General features: G+C 37.5%; 1 protein-coding gene across 2 annotated transcripts in view; it reads left to right on the top strand.

Moving 5' to 3' along the window:
• The window catches only part of STX6 (syntaxin 6), a 48595-nt gene extending 34423 nt beyond the window's left edge, over positions 1–14172 (top strand). For both annotated transcript variants that reach the window (XM_031936985.1, XM_031936986.1), the window contains 2 exons: positions 7954–8048; positions 11795–14172. In XM_031936985.1, the coding sequence (XP_031792845.1) occupies positions 7954–8048; positions 11795–11871 (172 nt within the window). In that variant the 3' untranslated portion in view covers positions 11872–14172. The remainder of the gene's footprint in view (positions 1–7953; positions 8049–11794) is intronic.
• Positions 14173–24325: the final 10153 nt, after the last annotated feature.

The following is a 24325-nucleotide window of genomic DNA, read 5'->3' as shown; positions in this document are numbered from 1 at the left end:
AGTTTTCATTTGGGGTTCTCCTTCAGGATGTGATTGGTGGATTTAGAATATCAGGACCGTTTTCCTTGACAATTTCTTGAAAGATGATGTCTAGGCTCATTTTTTGATCATGGCTTTTCAGGCAGTCCAATTATTATTAAATTATCTCTCTTGGATCTTCCAGGATTTTCCAGGTCTGTTATTTTCGCAATGAGATATATTTCTTTGTATATTTTCATTATTTTTCATTTTATTGTTACTTGATTTCTTGATGAAGTCCTTATCTTTTATTTGCTCACTTCTAATTTTTAAGGACTTTTTTTCTTCTATGAAATTTTGTCCCTCCTTTTGCATTTAGCCAACTGTACTTTGTAAAGTTTTTTCTTCAGTGAATTTTTATACCTTTTTTTTGTTTGTTTTTCCCAATTGACCATTTCTGCTTTTCAAGACATTCTTCTCCTCATTGACTTTTTGTGTATCTTTTACCATTTGACATATTTTTAAAAGTGTTATTTTCTTCAGAGTTTGTGTGTGTGTGTGTCTCCTTTATCAAGCTATTGACTTTTTTTTCATAATTTTCTTGTATCAGTCTCAGAGCTCTTCCCAATTTTTTTTCTTTCAATTCATATTTTTCTTGGAGGCTTGGATATTGAAGTTTTGACTTTGTTGTCTTCTGAGTATGTTTTGATGTTCCTTGTCACCATGGTAACTTTTTGTGGTCAGAATTTTTTTCTGTTGTTTGCTCATCTTTCCATTCTATTTCTTGACTTTTAAAAAAGCTTGATTAAAGTGGGGCCATTGTCCCAAGATTCAGGGATTTTGTGTACTGTTTTCAGAGATACTTCTAGGTATTTGTAAACTTTCCGTTCTTCCAAGGTGGTATGATCCTACAGAAAGGTGCATTTATTACTCACCTGGTCTCTGAGTGACTACAAACACTCTGTTCTGCCTTGGGACTGGGAAGAGGGTACCTGCTCCATTGTGGCCTCAAAATCTCTGTCCTAATGCCTGAACTGCCACCCAGGAGAGCGATCCAGATCTGAGTATGGGCAGAGCAGCAGAGTCCTGCCTCCAAGTGTTCAAATCAAATCAAATTGTGGAAGCAGACACTGCTGATGCTGATTCTGAGATTCCCAAGGCCTATTCCTAGCTTTCAGGGCCTGGTATGCCCTGGACTGTGCTCCACTCTCAGCCTAGTGTGACAGAACTTTCCTTCTCAGTTTCTTTGGCTGTAAAATTATTTCACCCTGTCCTCCTATGGGTCCTGTCACTCCAAGAATTGTTTTATGGTATTATGTAAAATTTGGAGGGACTTGGGGGGATCAGATAAGTTGGCTGCCTTTTCTCTACCATGTTAGTTCCACCTGTCTCAACTATTTCACCTGGTAATCTCATCAGCTTCTATGGATTGAATTGATTCTCAAATCTGTTTATTCATCTCTTTCCTTTCTTCTGACCTTTTGTCTTGAATCTCCATATTGGACACTTCAGATTGATTGTCACAGACATCTCAAATTCAACATGTTCAAAATTGAACTAAATTTCTCCCCCTTCCCCCAATTCCTTAAGCCTCTCTTTGGCTTAATACTTTTAAGAATGCTATCATTTTTCCTGTGACCCAGGCTCACAACCTAGGGGTGCTTGATTCCTCTTTTTCTCATCATTCCTATATCCAATTTGTTGCTATATCCCTTTACTTTTGTTTTTGCAACATTTTCTGTTATACTACCCTGGGACAGGCCTTCATTACCGGGACTCATGGTAGATTGTTGCAATAGTAAGGTCTCCCTATCTCAAGTTTCTCCTTACCCCAGTCTGTTGTCTGCTCAACTGTAAAAATTGGGTGGGGGGGGGAGGGGAAGGTCTGACCACATCTCTTTTCCTCACTCCGCAATTCAGTCAACTCCAGTGATTCTCTCTTACTTCCTGGATCAAATATAAAATTGTGTTTGGCTTTGAAAGCCCTTAATTACCTGACCTTTTCCCATCTTCCCAATATGTAGGCACTCCTGTATTTGACACATTTCCATATACTCTTTTAAAAAATACATATTTATTTAATGATTTTATCAATTAAATGTTTAAGTGATTTTTGATATTTGGTTGTTTTTTGTGTTTTTTTTTTTTCCTATTTTTAGTTCCAAATTCTCTCTCTCCCCTTTGCTTCCTCCCCCCCTTTTCCTTTAAAAGGCAAGCATTCTGATTATACATGTGCAAACCTATTTCCAAATATACATAGTCTTGTTATGAAGAAAACACAGACTAAAAGAAAAAATTTCAAGAATAGCATTCTTTGATTTGCATTCAGACTCATCACTTTTTTCACTAGAGATAAATAATATTTTCCATCTTAAATCCTTCAGAATTGTCTTGGATCATTGTGTTACTGAGAATAGTAATTGAATCATTGCCAATTGATCATCATACAGTATTGCTGTTACTGTGTACAATATTCTCTTGGCTCTACTCATTTCACTTGGTATCAGTTTATGTGAGTCTATTCAGGGTTTTCTTAGAGCATCCTGCTCATCTCTTCTCCATATATACTGTTTGATCTAGTGACCCTGGCCTTCTTGCATTTGCCCACCCAAGGACACTCCATTTTTGGACTTTATGAATTTGCACTGACTGTCCCCTCATGCCTGGAATCTGTTTTAAATGTAACTGGGGAAAATATTAAATAAATCAACTACCCAAAAAATACTTGAATTTTAAATGGCCATTTTCTGTCCCTTATACATAGAGATGTGACATGTTGAGACTGTCCTTGGACATTGCATACATGCCAAACCTGTGACCTGTAAAGTACATTTTAACTTTCTGCAAATTATTTATAGAATCCTTATTCAGTGCCTCATTTTCTAAAATTAATTATGAGCTAAAGATGTCCCAGAATATATGAGAGAATATCCTGTCTTACTCTAGTGGTTTCACGAGTGAAGAATTACTTAAAAGTTTTAATCAAAGTAAAAGCTGAACAATTGTTAATTAAAAAGATGATTCCATTTCTGTCATGCATATTTGAGCTCTGTGAAATGTGTTTTCCCCCTTAAATTTTCTAATTTGTTGTTTTTTCAAAAAGTTCTAAGCAACTGAAAATACCAAGACTTCCTTTTGCCAGGGAAAGACTTTTTTCACTCTTTTTCTCTTCACTGCTCCCCACCCCTACTTCTGATGCTACCCCTCTCACCACTCCCAGGGAACTAAAGTAGTATTGGACACAGTGTTAAAGTTAGTCCTCCAGTTATGTTTTAGCTTTAAAGGACTGGACTAGTAAGGGGACCGAGGTCTAAAAGCAGCCAAACATTTTTATTCCTTTCCTTCATTGTGGAAGAAATTGTGCTGTGTGCTGGGCAGTTTGTTGGAGGAGGAAGTATGGGGAGACTTGCACAACACACATACACATCTCCAATAAAGGCTTAGCTGTAGTGTGGTATCTGAATTCCCCTGAAGAGATCACATTATTTAAACTCAGTGCTGCTTATTTTCACTGGGCTGTAGCCAGAGAGCATATTTTATTTGACTGTAACTTTGGATCAGGCACCTCAGAGATGTGTCCTGGCACTAATCCAGACCTAGTTGTAGGGACAACATTTGTTTTGGCCTTCCAGGTCTGCAGAGTGCTTCAGGGGCACCTTCATTAATCCTCATCCTGTAAGGAGTTGATTTCCTTCTCCTCCTTTTATGCATGAATAAACAAAGGTTCCAAATAGTTGAGGAGGCATAATTTGTCTTACTGGCCTGTGTTAAACATCTCTACACACTTCACTTTAATCAAGTAAAATAATAATGAAAATTAAAATTTTTTTTACTCTAATGTAGAACTTTCTAGAAGGATTTAAGCTGTTTTTTTTCCCCCCTTCCTGTATTCTGAAAATCCAGATCTTTTTAATTTGGAAAATAATGCTCTGTATTTTTAATAGCGTATTCAGTTAAAAGGATGGATTTGTGCTCATAATTTAGCCCCGCTTTTCTATAGCTAAAAGCACACATACTAACCCTAACCCTAAATTCGCGCCCAAGGTTACTTTAGAAAGATTGAAGAAACAGGTAAGATCTGTGTTCATCATCCCCCCTTACTTTGCCATTTAGGACCTGCTTTTGATTTTTAATACCTCCCATATGTTCAGGAGACAAACTATCTCCCAGCTTTCCTCTACATTTTCCCAAACCCAGATTCATCTATTACAGCCTATATACCTCAAAACTTTTTTCTGTAAAAGTCAAGAATAACTCCCAAAGTCACCTCCACCCTCCCTTCACCCAAAAAAGTACTCTGAGCTTATGAAAAGGTTCTAGGTATCAGCTGCATTTAAGGAAACATGTTGTTAATATAGCTTTTTATTCATGAGTAAACAAAGGTTCAAAGCAGTTGAGCCCAGTGGTCATCAGTGTTAAGTTGCAGTGATAAAATTCTGATCAGTGCTTTTTTTTTTTTTTTCCTTTTTAGAAAAACATTTTCTTTTGTAACAACGATGATAATGATAGCAACTAGCATTTATCTAAAGTTTTAAAGTTTCTGAAGTGTTTTTCCAAGTATTATCTCATCCCTCACAGCCAAGAGGTGACTGCATTCATCAAACATTACAAAGAATAGAAACTGAACTTCTGGTGCATGTAATTTATTTTGCTGCTTTCTCCTCCCCACAAAGCAATAACAACAATAACTACATTATATTTTAAAAGTTAGTAATGAAACTGTTCAGTTTATGTCCCCATATAAAGTTTTTGGTTCTGTATTTTTCATGCTAAATTAACATCTTTTTCTCCTTTTTTTTTTCCTGAAGCAGTTTTTAATAACTCATCTCCCTGTCTTGTAATAAATAAGCATAATCAGCCAAAACAAATTTATCCATTCATTTACCTGGTCAAAAAACGTACATCTCATTTTGCATTAAAATCTATCGGCTCTTTTTTTCTGCTTAGAGGACAGAACAAATTTCATTTTCAAGCCTCTGAAGCCATGATATATATCTACATTGATCAAGATTCCCAAGTCTTTAAGTATTGTTTTCCTTTACTTTATTGTGATCATCATGTAAATTGCTCTGGTCCTACTTGTTTCATACTTCTTCAGTTCACACAAGTCTTCCTGGGTGTCTGAATTCTTACATTTCGTTCCTTAGGGTACATTAATATTCCATTCCATCCATGTGCTACAGTTTATTCAGCTTTTTGCCACTTGATGGGTACCTATCCTGTTTCCTACCTATATCTCTTTCCACTCTAACATGCTGCCTGTCTAGGAGATTCTGATAATAGTAAATACATAAGTCCTGTCATTATGTTGGACTGTGTGTGATATATAGTCAACTTTTAGCTCCTTTAAATCATCAATGTAAATCAAAATCCTTTAAATCAAGTAGAAATATTAACTTAAAAAACCACAGATTAACAGTATTTGTCTTACTGTATTTTTATTTATTTTGTCAAACATTTCAAAGTTGATTTTTAATCTTGTTCTGGCTTGTTCTTTGCAGCTTGCAGGCCAGAAGTCTGCCAACTTGGCTATGGATGACTCACATGGGCTTCATTGACATGTGCTCTTTCATGAGTTGTGGAGCCCTTCTCTATCACCAGCTTATATTCTACCACCAGCTGTTTGGCTATGAGCCTTTTCCAAATCTTGGAGCAAGAGCTCACTCATAATAATGTTTTACAGCTAATTAAGGGCTTTCATGAGCATTTCCTAATAGCCTAATGAGGAGGGAAATACAAATATTCCCATTTTTCAGATGAGGAAATGGGCTCAGAAAATAGTGATTTGTTCAAGCTCACAGCCAGTAGGTGGCTGAGCTGAATCTCAAATCCAGCACTTCTGGTTCTGTGTCCAGTGTTTTTTTTGTTTTTTTTGTTTTTTAAACATACCATTAATAATAATTAGAAGCCTTTTTACTGTAGCCCTTCATAGTTTATTTGCCTGACAGAAGGGATAGCAGAATTTAAGAAAATTGATAAAACACAGAAAAATGTACTGGGCTCTATTAATTCTTCAGCTATATTACAACTAGCAAATGCTGACCAATTTTATATGACTCAATTTTCTTTTCCTTTTTTTTATTATTATAGCTTTTTATTTACAAGATATATGCATGGGTAATTTTTCAACACTGATCCTTGTAAAACCTTCTGTTCCCTATTTTCTCCTCCTTCCCTCCCACTCCCTCCCCTAGATGGACAGGTATTCCCATACATGTTAAAATATATGTTAAATCCAGTATATGTATACATATTCATACAGTCATCTTGCTGCACAAGAAAAATCAGGTCTAGAAAGAAAAAAAATCTGAGAAGGAAAACAAAATGCAAGCAAACAACAGAAAGAGTGAAAATGCTATGTTATGGTCCACACTCAGTTCCCATAGTCCTTTCCTGGGTGTAGATGACTCTCTTCATTACTGAACAATTGGAACTGGTCTTGAATCAATTCAGTGTTGAAAAGAGCCACGTCCATCAGAATTGAACATTGTATAGTCTTCTTGTTGCCGTGTATAATGATCTCCTGGTTCTGCTCATTTCACTCAGCATCAGTTCATGTAGGTCTTTCCAGACTTCTCTGAAATCATTCTGCTTCATTTCTTAAAAAATAATAATATTCCATAACATTCATATACCATAACTTATTCAGCCATTCTCCAATTGATGGGCATCCACTCAGTTTCCAGTTTTTGCCACTACAAAGAGGGCTGCCACAAACATTCGTGTACATACAGGTCCCTTTCCCTTCTTTAAGATCTCTTTGCTAAATAAGCCCAGTGGTAACACTGCTAGATAAAAGGGTATTCAGAGCTTGAAAACCTTTTGAGCATAGTTCCAGATTGCTCTCCAGAATGGTTATATCAGTTCACAATTCCATCAACAATGAATCAGTGTCCCAGTTTTCCCACATCTCCTACAATGTTTTGTCATTGTCAGTATGTTTTCCTGTTGTCTTAGCCAATCTGAGAGGCGAGTAGTGGTATCTCGAGTTGTCCTAATTTGCATTTCTCTGATAGTGATTTGGAGCATCTTTTCAAATGACTAAAAATAGTTTCAATTTCTTTGCCTGAAAATTGTCTATTCATATCATATGGAGAATGGCTTGATTTCTTATAAATTTGAGTCAATTCTCTATATATTTTGGAAATGAGGCCTTTATCAGAATCTTTGAATATAAAAATGTTTTCCCAATTTGTTGCTTCCCTTCTAATCTTGTCTGCATTAATTTCGTTTGTACATAAACTTTTTAACAGTATAATCAAAATTTTCTATTTTTTGATCAATAATCTCTAGTTCTTCTTTGGTCACAAATTCCTTCCTCTTCTTCAGATCTGAGAGGTAAACTATCCTATGTTCTTCCAATTTATTTATTACATTCTTTATGCCTAAATCATGAATCTATTTTGATCTTATCTTGTTATAGAGTGTTAAGTGTGAGTCAAGCCTAGTTTCTGCCATACTAATTTCCAATTTTCCCAGCAATTTTTGTCAAATAGTGAATTCTTATCCCAAAAGCCGGGGTCTTTGGGTTTGTCAAACACTAGATTGCTACAGTTATTGACTATTTTGTCCTGTGAACCCAACCTATTCCACTGATCAACTTCTCTATTTTTTAGTCAAAACCAAATGGTTTTGATGACCGCTGCTTTATAATATAGTTTTAGATCTAGTAGAGGTAGGCCACCATCATTTGATTTTTTTTTTTTATTAGTTCCCTTGAAATTCTTGACCTTTTGCTGAATCAATTTTATTTTATTAAAACTTTTTTTGTTGTTTTTCTGGTGAGAAAGGAAGAGACTCATTTAGGGGTTTAGTCTCTTGTAGCATGAACATAAGTCATTTTATGCCTTTAAAGTACATGAAGACATTTAGATTTCACTTTTCTTATGATTTGGAGATTTTGCCTTTTATTGATGAGTTATAACAATATGGTTTTCTTTGTTTTTTTGGTTGTTTTTTTTTTACCATGTGCTTTCTATCCACTTCTCTACCCAGAATGTTAGATGACTTCTCTCATGAGTTGGACAGCACACAGTCTCGGCTAGACAACGTGATGAAGAAACTTGCAAAAGTTTCCCATATGACCAGCGGTAGGTACTGATCGTAATGAGAATCAGAGAGAAACTGTTTTTACAATCCTTGAAATGCTGGTTGCATAGGTGTCTTGGTTTTTATATTTCTGTTCTTTTCAGGTTTTTATATGTGTGTTGAGGGAAGGAGAACTTTTCATTTTTGTCTGGAAGTCTTGTGATATAATCTTGGCAAAAAAAAAAAAAAGATATAGGAGTTCTCTTTTTCCTTTTTTATGGTTATGAAGGCAATTGGAGGCAATTTCTACACAATGACCCATGAAAATCTTCCCTCTCTTTCCATTTGCCTTTGCCAGAATAGATAACATTTAAAACAAATGATAAAGAAGAGATTTTCTTGCCCCTTCTCACTTGTCCCTTAACATTTATCTTCCTAAAAGCCAGAGGCTTATTATTTGGTCTTCCAAAGTCTAAATTAATTTCATTTAAAGTTGTAATTAAAACCATCATTAAATATTTAAACAAATTAGTTCAGTTGGTTTGCAGGACTGAGATTTTTTTTTAAGTTAATAAATGGATGGAAAAAACCTGTTTGATTTCTAGCCTCTTTGAAATTACAGCACTTATTTTCTGCTTACATATGCTTCTCCCAGAGATGCTATAGAGACTGTATTTTCAGGTTAATATGAGTTTTAAACTTAAATTTTGCCTTGAGAGCCCTCTATTTAACCTTGGCCCTTGAGATAATTCTCAAAACAGGTTGGGAAATCAACCTGTCCTTTTAGTCCTGTGTTGTTTTTTTTCCTTCTTGACTAAATTTGCGATAAATAGAAGCTCAATTAGTTTTTGAAACAAATGTCAATACATTTTACACATGGTTTTATAGAAGGGTAACTTCAAAGTGATATTGATATTCTTGGAAATACTTGTAAAGTGCTTGACATAATATTTGGCACAAAAGTGGATGCTTAATAAATGTTAGTTCTTGTTACTCCTGGGAGTTTAGCCTTAGAGAAGAGGAGAAATTAGACTATAGTGATTGCATGTAGTCAGTTAAATAAGGGGGGTTTGAGAATAGAAAATACATGGAAATATTTGTAGGGAATAGAAAAGGAGATTGAAGTTTAGAGAGTGAAGGTTTAGCTTCTTTTAACCCTCCATACTTTCTGATTTCATCATTCAATTGAAACTGCCCTCTACAAAGTTATCACTGGCCTTTTCTCAGTTATCCTCCTTTTCTCTTTCATTCTGTTGTTCATCTCCTGGATAATTTTTCCTTTCAGTGTTTTTGTGGTAACTGTTCTTTTACTTGTCTGACCTTGCCTGACTTTGGACTGTCTTTTCTTTAACCCCCTTGTTTTATCACTTGATGATGCCATCAGTTCCTATGGATTCAGTTTTATCCCAGATTGCCAGTTGATTTTCAGGTCTTTATGTTCAGTGTTAAGACTCTCCTGAGCTGCATTTTCACATTACCAGCTACCTATTAAGCATCGCCATTTAATGTAACTCAGTACATGGTGTGAAACAGGACTTATTTCCTCCCACCTTCTTCCAAACTTTCTCCTTCAAATTTTCCTTTAACTTTCAAGGGCATCAACCATCTTTCCACTTACTCTAAACTTAGTGCCAACCAAGCCTTGGTAAATGACTTCTTCCATCAATTCAAAATGCAAGTTATTCAATTTTCCCTTCGAAAAAAACATACCTGGAGGAGTCTCTGTCTCTGTTTGTCTGTCTGTCTCTCTCTGTGTGTTGCTTCCTTCTCTAAATGGTTGAGTTAGGCACTTTAGCTTATCTGTATAGATAATTAAAACTGATTACCTGAGGTCAAAAAGGAATGTGGTTATTGTTCCAAATATTCATACTCACAGGAAGTGATTATGAGAAGTCTAAAAGAGTAGCAGATGCATAAAGTTGCCTAGTCCATGATGCACAGGAGCAATTTACAATTTTAAAGGAAAATTACTTTAAAAGAGAACATTCTTAACCTGTTTTAGCTTGGGCATAACACATTTTTCCCTTGATTAAAAAATCCCAACTAAATGCAACTGTAGAAGAGAGGGAAGAGGAGATTGACAAGTAAGAAAAGGCTCATGGAAAAGCTATACAGTACTAGAATTCTATGGGGCCCTTAGAATAGCAGGATGTCAGGGGTAATAAAAAACAGGAAGTGTGCTTATGGGCTTCCTTTCTCTGTTTTTTGCAGGAAGTATATCCACTATGTGTCTTGAGAAAGGTTATGTTTTTACATTGAGGTTAAACTTTAAAAATAAATAGCCAACATCCATTTTCAAATAATTGTGAAAATTTCTATGGATAAACAAATTTTTAAGAATGCTATCACTTGCCTCAGAGCAGTCCTGTTCACTCTTAACTATTTTGAAAGTTTTCTCATAGTAGAGATGCATATATTTTGAACATTTGATCTAAATCATCTGTCTAATAAGAACTGTGCTATACTTGGGGTGGGGGGCATAATTTGTTTTCCTAGCCTGTTTTAAATCTCTCTATATACTTCATTTTAATCAAGTAAAATAATAATGAAAATTAAATTTTTTCTCTAATTAATGCAGAACTTTTTAGAAGGATTTAAACCTTTTTTCCCCCCTTCTGTATTCTGAAGGTCCAGATCATTTTAATTTGAAAAATAACACTCTGTACTTTTAGTAGCATATTCAGTTCAAGGGGATCAATTTGTGCTTACAGTCTAGCCCAGCTCTTCTATAGCCCAGGCTTACTTTAGAAAGATTGTGGAAATAAATAAGATTTGTTGTGTTCATCCCCCTCACACATCTCCCCCCCTTGCCATATAGGACCCACTTCTGATTTTCAATACTTCCCATATGTTCAGCAGACAAAAAAAAAATCCCCCAGCTTTCCATTTTTCCAAACCCAGATTCATATATTACAGCCTATATATCTCAAAACTCTTTTCTGTGAAAGTCAAGAATAACCAACCCTGAAATTTACTTCCATTCCCCTCAAAAAGTACTCTGAGCTTACGAAAATGTTCTAGGTACTAGCTACATTTAAAGAAATATCATTCAGTTGTTAATATAGGTAACTTTCTTAACTGATCCACTATAACCAATTTACTTTCCTTCACTGCTTCTTAGTGCTAAGTCAGAGAATTTAAGAAGAAAGAGATTCTTGCTATGAATATATATATATTGCAACGTTACTATTATTAAACTCATAGTCATCAAAAATTGAAAAAGTGCTATGTAGAATTAAGATATATAGTGTCTTTTTAGGGAGCTTGATGCTCTAAGCATTCCCTTTTCCTATCTCAAACCAGCTTTTTCTTCTACTTTCCATTAGCACCTAAAAAAGGAATTAGTTAATAGTTTTACTAATATGATTTTTGGTGAATAATTAAAACACATGGTCTTTCCACTTGTCACATTAATATCAGCAAAAAACAAAGAACCCACCCTCCTCTTAAACTAATACAGTAATTAAGCAACAGGAAGCTGAGTTCAGGTTTTAATGAGATTCTTCAAACACAAAGCAAATAAATACTTAAATCATGATAAGACCTTTTTGGGGATCAGCACAACTTGCACTTCAGACCAGAAGCAATGTCTGTCTGAAGGTCATTGACTGTAGGTACAAGTTTGCTAGTGTTTGGTGTATCTCAGACATTTTGTAGCATTGCCAGATTGGGGGGACCTCTGGTCCCCAAGTCCCCCTGCCCCAAGCATCCACATCCAGCCTCTGTTTGACAGCCCACAGTCACCAGGAAGTCAGGAATATTAGCTCATTTTGTTAAGAAAGCTAATCCATGTCTCCCTGCCTTCCAGATCGTCGGCAGTGGTGTGCCATCATCGTTCTCTTTGGGATCTTACTGGTAGTGCTCATTCTCTTTCTGGTGCTGTGATGGAAGAGGCTTTGAATGCTGCTCATTCCCCATAAGAAAACGTGAGGGGAGACGGGAAAAGTCAGCACGGTTCATGTTGCCATCCTTTTTATTTTGCTCCAAAGAACTCCTACCCCAGACTTTGATTTTCTCTCTGAATCAGAGCTCTTGGCAGCTGCTGCTGCAGGATCTGCCTTACCAAGCCCTTGGAGGGGACGTGGAAGCCGGACTCCTGCCCAGGTCGGGTGGCTCCCAGCAGGGGCATATGGCTACTCCTGCTGTGTACACAGCCAGCTGCTGTCTGTCTTTGCTCCCTCGGAAGTGCAGGGAATGGATCAGCAAATGTTGGCTATGTTGCTTCTGCCAGGTCTTTCCTCCTTTTTCTTGGGGGATCTTTTCTCTCTCCTAAGCTCTTTTCCCTTTAACAAATGCCACTGTCTTATCTAAAACAAACTGTTGTGTAAGTTGGGCTGCTGCAGGGTGTACTTCACCTCCACCTTTGCTGGTCATTAAGGAAGGTAGAAGAACCTGGAACTATGTCCAGTAATAGTAAATGCATTGAGTCCTGGGCCGGGGGGGTCACTTCATGTAGACTACACTAGAGAGAGAAATGCTAGTTCCCTGCCAAGTCCTGTTTCATTTGGTGGAAATGGCACTCACTGACCACGTAGACACCATTTGGGATAAAACAGGTGGCGAGCCGTGCTCTGAGTGCTTCAGGGAAAGCGGAAGGCCGAACCACAGGCCCAGGCCGAACGTGCCCGGCAGCAGCTTTTGCCCCCTGTACTAACCTTAGCCTTCACCTAGTGGACACATTCCATGCCTGTAACGTGTACCCCTAAGTCTGTCACTGCAAAGCACTTCATGGACTACTTGAAAAAGTTTGTATAGACTGCCTAATCAGGAGTTGTCTTGTTTTTACTCTATACCGTTAATTTTTATTTAGGTTAGGTTTTTTTGTTTTATATTTTGTTGGGGAAGTGGGGCAGGGAAGAGAGGGAATTTGCCGCTGTTTTATTCATTCCAAGGCTGAAAATCAGCAAGCTAGACCTCTGCCCTGGACCAGACTTTTCTTACCTGTTTATAATTACGAGGATAGCTGGGAGATTTGGGTTATTTGTTTGCTTAAGGAAGCAATTGATTTTTATCACTCTTCCATTTGAATAACTGAGCCAATTCCAAATGAAACTGACAAATGCTTTGTCATACTTAGTTTAAGGTAATTTTCATGGAAACCCAGACTGCTGACTAACTAAACGTCAGGCTTCTTGATTATTCTTCAAATGCCTCAAATACATGCACATGTAAATAGGATATTTTTATAACCTTCCTTAATGAATAAACTATTAAAGTAGCAGTTTGGGACTCTGGCTTCTCAAAGGCCACTCTAGGAAAGCATGAGCCAAAGCATTAGCCAATGAGCTAAGTCACCTGACGTTGGCTCCCATGGGATGAATGGTTTTGGCCACAGTAACTCAGGAAGTGGGAAGGAGAAGTCACATGGATGGAATTACGGGGTCACTGAAGAAAAGGAATGGTCCAAAAGAGGTGGACTGCAAAAGCCTGGAGAGGACCAAGCGTTGAAATGGAATTTCAACCTTACCTTGATTGTCCTTGTCCTTTTGGGTAACTCCTCAGTATTCACCAGTTTCATCAACCATAATTATGTATTGGCCCAGGCTAATTTTGAATTGCAATTTTTAATACTGGATATTTGTAATTCTTTTCAAAAAAGGATGCCATCCTTTTTTTTTTCTTCCCAGGATCATGGTAGATAAGGAAACTTGACTCTGTGGATACTAAAAAATGAATTTATAAAATAAAAGGGATGGTTGATAATCTTTGTTTACACTCCTTACTTAGCTGACTTTTTATATATTACAAATGTCTGGCTACTCTTTATTGGTTTTTTAAATTAGCAAAAAAATTCTGATCCTCTTGAGTGGCTTCACTTATAATCCACTCAGTTTTATAAGGTTCTAAGAAAATCAGTTCTGTGTTGTCTTGGTATGCACAAATATACACACACACATCATATACATACATCATTGAGACAAGGAAAGTCCTCAAAACAATGAAATAAATCCTCATTGGGTACATTTGGTTAAAATGTCTCCAAAAGAAGTAACTGACACATTAGAGAAATATTAACCACTAGGTTTGCCTTGTAAGAGACAACCAGTGTCTTAAAATAAGCATGTAGTCATTGCTACTGCTGGCTATACCGCTAACTCGGGATGTTCAGGTGCATACAAAATCACTGGAATCACTCCTCAGTAATGTTTCTCACTGCTGAGAAATTTAAAAAATGAAAAAAAAAAATAGGATTCCCTCTACTCTTCTGAAGATTGTCTAGGAGCCCAAGTTTCCATGCAGTGTTCTGATTCCCTAGATCCATTTTTACTTGTTCCTGTTTCAATCTTTTTTTTTTTTTCCTGCCAGTCACAGGGAGCAATTTTCTGTAAGGTAGCAAGCAATAGTAGTTTTAAAAGTTTTAAAGTTGGGCAGAAGCCATATCTGTTCCTCTGAAGGCTTTTCTGAATAAGCCGGCCACACCTAGGGCCTAGTGCTAGATGGCAAGAAGGAACTAGGCTTGTATACCTCTCTTTAGATGTAGTAGAAATTGCACATCTTGATACAAAAGAAACTTGGGACAGAAACTCGAAAGGGAATATGACGAGTGATTCATTGATGGACAGTGCAGGAACAAACCATTCTTAATTACCAAAGTCTCTCTTTAAAAGTCCATGCTTTGGAGGTAGCACTGGCCTGGTTGGATTCAGGCCTGACCTAACTGACTGGCAGCAGCTACCCCAAAACACAATCAGACAGAACTAACCCATTGCCTGTTAAGTTTTGAGGGGAAGAAGAGAATTAGCTAGTGTGGAGTCCCTTGGTTTAAAATAAGACTGTTAATTCAGGGGCCCTGCCTGTTAAGGAGCTGTGCTTTATTAATCAGCCTCTCTAAAGTAAATAAGTGAATGAATGAAATATCCAGGCCTTCCCCCAAACCCAGTTCTGGCCAAAATAAATAGAGCATGTTGTTTTGCTGTTGGTGCAGTCAGTCCCTGTGAGACGGGTGTGAACTTGCAGAGCCTCAGAAAACGACAGGGCTGGAGGCCTTGGGGGCTCGGAGTGCCAAAGAGCTCTTTATTAGTTCACTGGAGTTAATGAGGTCTTAATGAAAGCTTGGTTGGTTCCCTCAGATTTCTCTTTAACATCATTACCTGTGGAATAGTAAGAATAGCAACTGACATCTGACCTGTGGGGTTGGTATGGCATTCAGTTTTCCTTTTATTGTCTCCCACATTCAGGCCTCACCATTTTTTAAGGAACTTGTAGAGCAGTGTGCATGAGAATCAAAAGGTTAATAGCGTTTCTTAGGAAGGCATTGTGGGCCACAGGTGATAGTATCATGGGAGGAGCAGCACAAAACTACCCAGAATGTTTGCCACAGTGTGAATCCAAACCCAGGACTAAAAGCGAGGGGTGCTTCTAATTTTGATTGTGTCTTAGTACGGACGGTGAGGTGTTGTTACACTGTGTGTTCTGCACCACAGTACAGCAGGATGTTGCTTTGGGCATTGTGCGTGTGTGTTTATGGGGCTTGTACAATCTTAGAATTCCTGCCAGAGCAGGAGAGAGGAGGGGAAACTTGGCAGCCTTCCAGAGTTCTGCTTTTACCCAGAATTGAACAGACTGATGAGTCTGGTAGCCAACAACTTGGCAACTTTTACTCCATTTTACCTTAGGAGGTTTTAAGGACTGTGAAGAGAATCTAGTTGACTGTAACTGAAATCTGTCTCTGTTAAGTATTTTACTTTCTGCAAGTAAAGAAGTGATTGCCAAATTGGGGGGGTAGGGGAGAGGAGGAATCTTTCTGGCTAGAAAGTGACTGTTCCATTAATAAGAGACATCTGTAAGCTTCCTTGTATTCCTTCTTAAAAGAATCCATTTCATTTGGAGTTCTGTGAATTGTATGTTAAATACAAGTGTATACTTTAAATGTGTTTTTATATATATATATATATATATATATATATATACATATTTACACTGCACAAATAAAAAGTTTAGTACTTATCTAAAGCCATATATATATATATATATATATATATATATATATATGCAAAGTACTTTAACTTTGAATCATATGTAGCAACAGGAATGGGTAACAGCATATATTATGTATTTTGGCAGCTGGGAAGGTACTACTTCTAATCTTGTTGGCGAGTTTCTTAAAATTCCACTTTTTAAAATTTGTTTTTGTTGTTTAAACATCAGAAACCACTTTTTAGCCTATATCATCAGTATTGAGTAGATAAAACCAAAGGTTTCATAGATCAACACTGGCTATAAACACTTGATAAGTGATGGCGATGTTCCATTGGAAGAGATCCCTCTGAATACCTTTGCTTATATTTAGGTTTACAGGAAACAACAATCTGGCTAGTCTAGGAAGCCATGAATACTGCATTTGTGGTTTTGAAGCAGTGACCTCTGAATCTCCTTCCAAGAAATTTTGTGATTTAATGGATTATTGGGCCTTTTTTCACCCTAGCCTTGGAAACTTTACGTATTTTAAAACTAAGACCTTATATTTCATCTCATCTCTAGTTTGATCTTTTGAAGTACCTGTGATAAGATATACAGTAAATTATGAAGCGTTTTTAAACTTTGGTCATTGCTATATAGGAATAAAGTCTCTTCTGACTTTACTAAATGCCATCTCATTACTATAAAAATTAGTATGCACCATTTTGAGATGTTCAGTCCTGAACAGGCTAACTTTCTGACTCTTAATTTTTGAGAGTTGTTAAGACAGCTGGTATCTCAAGACAGTTGTTGTGTAGTGATTGGCCTTAAGTTTGGTATTATGTTGATGATACAGAAAAAACTACTAAACCATCCTGATGTAAAAAACCATCCTAAAACTTCAGAGGTGGAAAGGATCTTGGAGATTGTGTAGTTCAGCTCTCATTTTCACAAATGAGGAAACTGAGGCTGGCACTAGAGACGGAATCTGTGATTAGGAAGTGAAATGCCTTTCCTTTGCTCCTTTAAAACTGGCACTTGCTCTCATTTGCCTGCAGAGATTTCACCGAAGAGTGAAAAAATTGTGCAAAGCTAATCATTTGGAACTGACTTTATTAACCATTACTATTGATAATAATAATGACCATATTAGCATTACTTTGTTAGGAGCATTTTAATTTTGACACACAGTGAACCACAATAGAATCTAGGTCTTGCAAATAGTCCTGTCTTTATAGATAAATATTGATATTTTATGTCCATCTAATGTGTCCTATCAATGTGGCCCCGCTATGGTGGGACTATTTATTTTATTACCATAATTTCTTCCCAAAATAGTTAGAAAAAAGTTGGTTCCCTCTGTCACTTAAAAACCTGGTGCTATCAATGATTGATATCAATTGATGATTGGTTTTTCACCTTCCCCCCCCCCAAGAAATGTTCTTCCTATTGACCATGGTGGTTATTAATATAATATATTAATATAATACCACTTAAGGACATGCATCTCTTTATCCAATTTCTCCACAGCAGCAGCTTGACCATGGGATACACTTCTGCTTTTGTGTCATGATGACCAGTTCTGCTAGCCATAGCCGATCTGGTATAAGAATAAATGGGATATAGATGATATTATTTCTTTTTTCCTTTTGGTTTGTGAATTACTGAAATCTCAAAAGCTACTGAATTATTCAAGTGGGATTACTAGAGTATTAAGTTTCATTGATAAAGGAACAAATCTCAGTTGCTTTACCCTTACCTTCCTTAGGCCACAAAGTCTCCAGTGTTATACACCAGCCTGGTTGTAAATTAACAGTAAAGTGGGTGTGTGAGGGGGAGGATAGCTGATGTTACCTGGGATGCTGGTATACCCATTAGTGAGAAGCACTGTACTGGTGTAATGTTATAAACAGTGAAATATATGTAATCTAGTCTGCATGAGACTAAAATAATTGTGTGGGTTTTGTTTTGTTTTTTAATTATCCCTGTGAGGACAAATAAGAGACAGCCACGCTGTGTCTACTAATGCTTTTTGGAATATTTTTTGGGGGGGGGCTTGAAGTGATTACTTCCTATCATTAACACTAGGTTTTGGGGATAAAAACCCCAAACTTGGGTAGATTAAGGGAATTGTCTGTCTATAAGCAATCTAAGAGAAGGAAGTTGAAACTGTAAACTTAACATTTATGAGAGAAAGGGAATGGAAAAGTGAAGATTAACCATAAAGTTTGAATAAACAAAGTATTGCCAAGCATTGTTTTTTTTTCCCATGAAATATGTATTGTATTTAGAATTTAACACAGAGAATGGCAACATTAGGCAAAAACTGCCCAGTCTGATGGGAAGAAGAGAAAATTTTACTTTAAAGATATTTAAGGTTGAGCTATGAAGAAAAGTAGGATCCAAGTTTTAAATGACAGGTAGTCTATGCATTGATGACATTTTATAGTTTGCAGGATAGGCAGGTCCAAGAAGCTGATACCCCTGAGCAGTTTGTTTCTGCTAGACTGGAGTGTCTGGGCATATTAGCTATTGACCGGTTCCTATGGAATAAACAAAAGGCAATCATGTTCAGGGATGTCCATTTCCTTGAAATAAAATGCAGTCTTCTGTGGCTTCAAAGTGTGCACCAAAACAGACAGAACCAGTGATGACCATAAATCAGAAAAACATGCTTACTGTTTATTCTTGAAGAAAATTATCAATTCAAGTAGCCATCCTAGGAATTTTTTCCTCTTACTGGCATTTTTATCCCTCGAGATCTATCAGCTCCTGCTGTATTTCCAACTTCTTCTCTTGGAGTCATGTTACATACAATTGTATAAAGAAGACTGTACTGTATTAAAGTCACGTGAAAAGACATTGAACTCTTGTCTGGTTTTTACAGTGTTTTCTACCTTCCAGACCTTCCCAATGCCTGCAGCAGACTTTGAATGCTGGTTATTTAAGTGCCCTGCAAAGTAAGAGACTTTGCACTGAGTTCTCAGACCCCATTCTCTGATATTATGATTTTATTATCTTATTCAGAAGAGACCTTGAATACCAGGGCAATTTCTTGATCTCTCAAGATTGTGATCTTTTTTAGGGGGGGATGGGGAGAGAAAAAGAAAAACACAGTTTCGGTTCTTTATTTTCCCTGTCCTTAAAACCACAAACCAGCAGAAAAAAGTAATTGAGCCTTGAGTTTAATTCATAGATTTTGTTAATGCTGTTTGGTCCCTGTACATACATACAAACTCCTCAATGAATGGCACTGATTTTGTGTCCCCATTCACTTCATATACACACTTAATAAATGGTTGTGTTGGAATTAAATCAAAAGGTTTTTGGTCTTGAGGTGGGCCAAAGAGATGACCATTTTTTTATTAGTAACTGCTGGCCTTAATGAAATGATTAAATTACCCAGAAATTTTTTAACGGTCTCAGTTAAGCTAACCACATGGGATCAGAGCTTTTTCACCCTAGATTCCTAACAAGGAGCTCCCCTCACTTGGGCCCACAGGGAGAGTATTCTCTGTTAAATCCATTGCCCGACCTGACTCCCTTTTACCACAAGAAGTACGAAAGGAAAAGCCAGTGCCAGGCGTGGCAGAGGACTGTGTCAATCGAATGTTCCTGTCTACAACTGGGGTGGACCCTGCAGAGTCACAGCTTCCCCCGAGGAGCCATCTGGGCCTGGTGGCCAGAGCTGGGCCCAGAAGGCTTTGCATGCAGTGGGAGACCGAGCCTCTTTAAGCCAAGATCTTTCCCAGCTCTCAGTTTGACTGAGGCAGTGGTTGACAAGATTAAGGCTAGTTTCTTTCTGAAGAACATCCACGTTAACCACAGTGTATGTGACCACACCGGAGTTCTGAGACCCAGCATGACATCAGGAACTACTTGTTATTCAGAAAGGAGACTGAGACTCTAGTGAAAGTGGGAGTTTATCTGGTCAAGGTTTCACCATTTGTAAGGAGGCCATAGTGGGGACTTGTTTTAAGTCAAAGATCAGCAATTTCAGGATTGAGGTTTCAAATCGTGGAATCTTATTTATTAGGTCACCTAATAATATACATTATTATAAAATGTTATAAAATTAAAATAACAAATATTAGGTGGGTAAAATTTAAAATTCTAAAACCCTGCATAAATGTTGGCAATTTTTATTAATTCATACACAGCCATATTTCTAGAGAAAATCTTGGGTTAGTTATCTCCCCTTCCCAGAAAACCTCAAGAAGAAAAAGCAAGCTGTCAGTCAAGCTGATGTTGCCACATTGTGCAATATCTCATATGCTGCATTATGCCAAAGTATGCATTCAGTTGACTTCAGCAAAAACAAATTCAATTATCCTGAAGTTCTGCCTAATGAAACCAAAGGGTGGATTTGACAGATTGATTTTAGAAACTAAGCTGCATTTCTGAATATCCCCGAACAATTTAATTTACCAAATTACTTCAGGAGTTGCTATTTACTGTCCACTGAACAATCACCTCCATCCAGTCCTTTAGCTCTATGTGCCTCCCTTTATATGGATAAGGATTAATTCATTTTTGGTCCAAAAATGTAAAGAATTAAGGCTTTAAACTGGGAGAGATTCCGTTACAGTTTAAATTGCTGGACCTTAACGAAGACCATCACAAATGAAAGTATAGGACAGACCCTAGGACCGGAAAGCGGTGCTACCTGCAGAACCAACATGCATCTGTGTATAGGTAATTGCAGCTTGGAGGCTGAACTTGAAGAGAGGAAGAGGATAGTTATCTCTCAATGGATAAAAGCAGGTCACATTTCAAGGGCAAATGAAAAGTGTGCATTTTTGACCATGGAGAAATCTATCTGTGTCAATACAGGTTTCTGTATTGGTTGCTGAGGTAATGATACCTGCCTGAGGTTTGGGGTCAAAGAATCAAACCAAACTGACAGAGACCTTTGAGATCTTATATTCCAGCTCTCTCAATTGATAAGTAAGGAAATTGAGACCCAGAAAAAGGGTAAAAGAAAAAGGTCTTACATGGTAAGTTTGAAAGATTTTAAATGAAGGTAAGTCATCTGCGTCCAAATCAGGGACATTCAGGAACTCCCCACTGAATGTAGTTATTTTAGGAATTCTCCACAGATGAAACAAAAAGGTAAGGCCCAGATGACGAGTGCCCAGTGATATGGCTTCCTGTCTATACTTGAAACATGTCATATCCTTGGATATGACAGAGGAGCAAGTATCACCAAATGCCCATTCTGGCCATTGCTCCTTAGGAATACTGGATCTTTTATGCAGTCCCGAAGCCAAGATCCTTCTCGGGAGATGTTTTTTTCTGCTCTAAATGTTACCATAGGTAGACTGCATTTTCCCAAAGCCAATTTACTCTTCTGAAAACCTTTTCTCTCTCCCTGTCTCACTTCAGAAGCCAAATACAAAGCTCCACAAGATGTTCAGCTAGCATTTGGAAGAGTGTGAACCTCTCAGTTAAAAAATGGCTGCTTTGATTTTAGTGGTGCCAGGTAATTATGCTATTAAGCTGCTTTAATAAACTGGATAATCCTTGATAACTGTAGAAGGGATGTTGTCAATTTAGTTGTACATATGATAATTAATTTCCTGATTCGAGCTCTCAAATATGAGAAATGCAGGGGGAGGGAGATAGTTTCCATGCTATTGTTTTCAGGATTGGCTCTCCATTATATCTTAAACCTTCCTAAATCCACTATGAGGCCTTAACCTAAGAGAAATTAATTTTTGATAACTGCCCTGAAAGATCTGAGCTGTAACGTCTTCAGGTTTTTCTGTTCTAAAGGGCCAACTTGGGATGCTAAGATCAGTGTCTTTCTTTGTGCCAGAAATGTGACTTCTAAGAGCATCTCGAAGAGGGCACAAAATCACTTTTTGCTGAAACATAGGGAATGTTTCAAAGGGCAGCGGGGTGGTGCAGTGGGTAGAGTGCTGGGTCTGAAGTCAGGAAGACCTTAATTCAGATCTCCTCTCACACTTCCTTGCTGTGTGACCCTGGGCCAATCACTTGACTCTTTTTGCCTCAGTTTCCTCATCTGTAAAATGGGACCAAAAAAAGCCCCAAGTGGGGTCATGAAGAGTTGGACAGGACTGACTAACACCACTATCACCACCACCTCTAGGCAAATTGCTTTGAAAGCTATTGAATACAAAATATCATTTATGGGTCTAATACTGGAATGCAAATGATAGAGAATACACTCTGAAATCTACTTGGGGCCAAGGGAACCACAAGCCAAGGTACTTCATGAAGGGCAAATCTATGCCAGCTGCCACATGGGAGTCAAACCTCCTGCTCTGTCTTGGAGGATAGCCAGGCAGATTTTGATAACAACCCTCGCTGTCAACCAACTGTATTAAAGGACTGACTTCTCTACTAGTCCATTGCTGGTTGGGCCAAGCTGATGGGTTCTGAAGTTAGCCAGAGACTCGTGCCAGAGGCAGTTGCCACGTTCAAGCAGGTGCTGCTCTCTGAGTGGGGGTGTAAGAGCTGGAGTGGAGGTCAGCTAAAGGGAGCAATAAAGGAAGGAAAGAAGCAAGAGAGGGACAAAAGAAAATAATGAGTAGAAAAAGAAGACTGGGCTCAGGCAGATTCTGCACTAGATGCTTAAGAAGTGCTTGTTGAATTACTAAATTTGGGCTAATTTGTGAATAGACTGGCGAATGTTAAAGATTGAGGTGCCAGGTATGTCTAATTGGAAACTTGCTTTTGCATTAAAACTGCAATTAATTACTGGTCAGTAAATTCATCTCTGCTCTTTTCATGGCAGCAAAATTTAGGAACTAAGGGAGGTGAAACTTGGCAAATGGCTAAACGAACTGTGGTATAGAATGGCATATTCTAAAAAATTATAAAAATGAACAGTTTCAGAGCAAACTGGGTGATCTCTTTGAATTAATGCAAAGCAAAGTGAGCAGAGCAAGAACAATGTGTTCCATAGTAACACTATGGAAGGGGGAAAAAACTTTGAAAGACTTTAGGTCTCTACTCAACACAATGATAAAGCACCAAGACAAAAGAATGAAGATAATAGACACCATTCACCTCCTGCCAGAAAGTGATGAACTTGAAAATGCAGACAGGTACAATTTTTAACATGAACCATGTGGAAATTTGTTTTGCTGACAATGTGTTTATGTATTGAGAGTTCTATTTTTTCTTTTTGTTTGAGGTTTCTTTCTTTTTCTTCTTCTTCTTTTTTTTTTTTTTGCTTGATGAAGGGATTGTAGAGAAAGAAAAATGGGAAATTTTTTTAGAGAATCAAGGAGAAATTTTCAACAAAAGCATCATTGTGCAGGAATGAGAGCCTGTTTGCCTTTCAAAAACATCAATTTTGCAGTGAACTCGGCGCCATTGCAGGACATTCTCCATAAATCTTTTGTAGCACATTGAGTTTGGATAGGATAAAAATGGAGATAGAATAAGAGAGCAAGGGATCCATGAAGAGAAAATAATGTACATTTGAACTGGGCAACCATAAGATTAAGATTGAAGGAAGGAAAATAAGATTAGAATTACAGCAGTACTTTTTATAGTAACAAAAAGTTAGAAATACAATAAGTGTTAATTGGTGAATAACTAAATAAATAGGAGGGCATAGCTATAGGGGGAATACAATTAATACATTTTACCAAGCTAAAATTGCTATATGTTAACTGTTGTTAATATTACTCCTAGCCCTACCTTTGATGACTTGTTGGCTCTGGGTTTGATCAATTCACCAGAAATGTTTCCTCCTGAGTTAGCCAGGATGTAAAAGAACTTTAAATGCTGAAAAGTGTTTTCTATTTTATCACTGGAGTTATTAAAGTAGGGAGAGAGGGTGACAAGATCTGTGCTTTAGGAAAATCACCGGTATTTGAGTGAAGGTGTGAGGAGTGATGGTGTGGTGCACTGGGGAGAGATGAGGTAGGGAAAAAAAATCCAAAAAGTATTCCAGTGGTGAGGTGATGAGAACCCATACACTCAGCTTGGGACTTGAGCCAGTCTTGAAAATAGTAGAGCCTTCATTTAAGGGGAAAATCATCATGAAAAGGAATCAATTTTCCTTACCACAGGCAGCAACCAATGCTGACCAAGACATCATCCATCGGGCAAAGAGGCCCAGGAACTCTGGACATGGCATCCCTGTACTCCCCAATCAACATTTAATTAGTGCCATTATGTACCAGGTTCTGTGCTAACTGCTGATTGAATGGAAAAGGAGAGGAGGTTTTACTATCTGCTTTGCTGGTGGACCCTCAGGACCATGGGATCTTTCCATCTGACCTGCAGCTAAAATCTTCCATATGTGTCCTTTCCTCCATTAGAATGGAAGCTCCCCCACGGCAGGAGTGCTTCTTTTCCATATGTATCCCCAGCACTTTGCATAATGTTGAGCATTCTATAACTCATCTTACTCAATCTCATTTATTTATTAAAAAACAAAACAAAACGGGCTTAACAGAGC

This window comes from Sarcophilus harrisii, chromosome 4, assembly GCF_902635505.1.
Source record: "Sarcophilus harrisii chromosome 4, mSarHar1.11, whole genome shotgun sequence".
NCBI lineage: Eukaryota > Metazoa > Chordata > Mammalia > Dasyuromorphia > Dasyuridae > Sarcophilus > Sarcophilus harrisii.
This window is presented reverse-complemented; position numbering and strand designations above follow the sequence as displayed.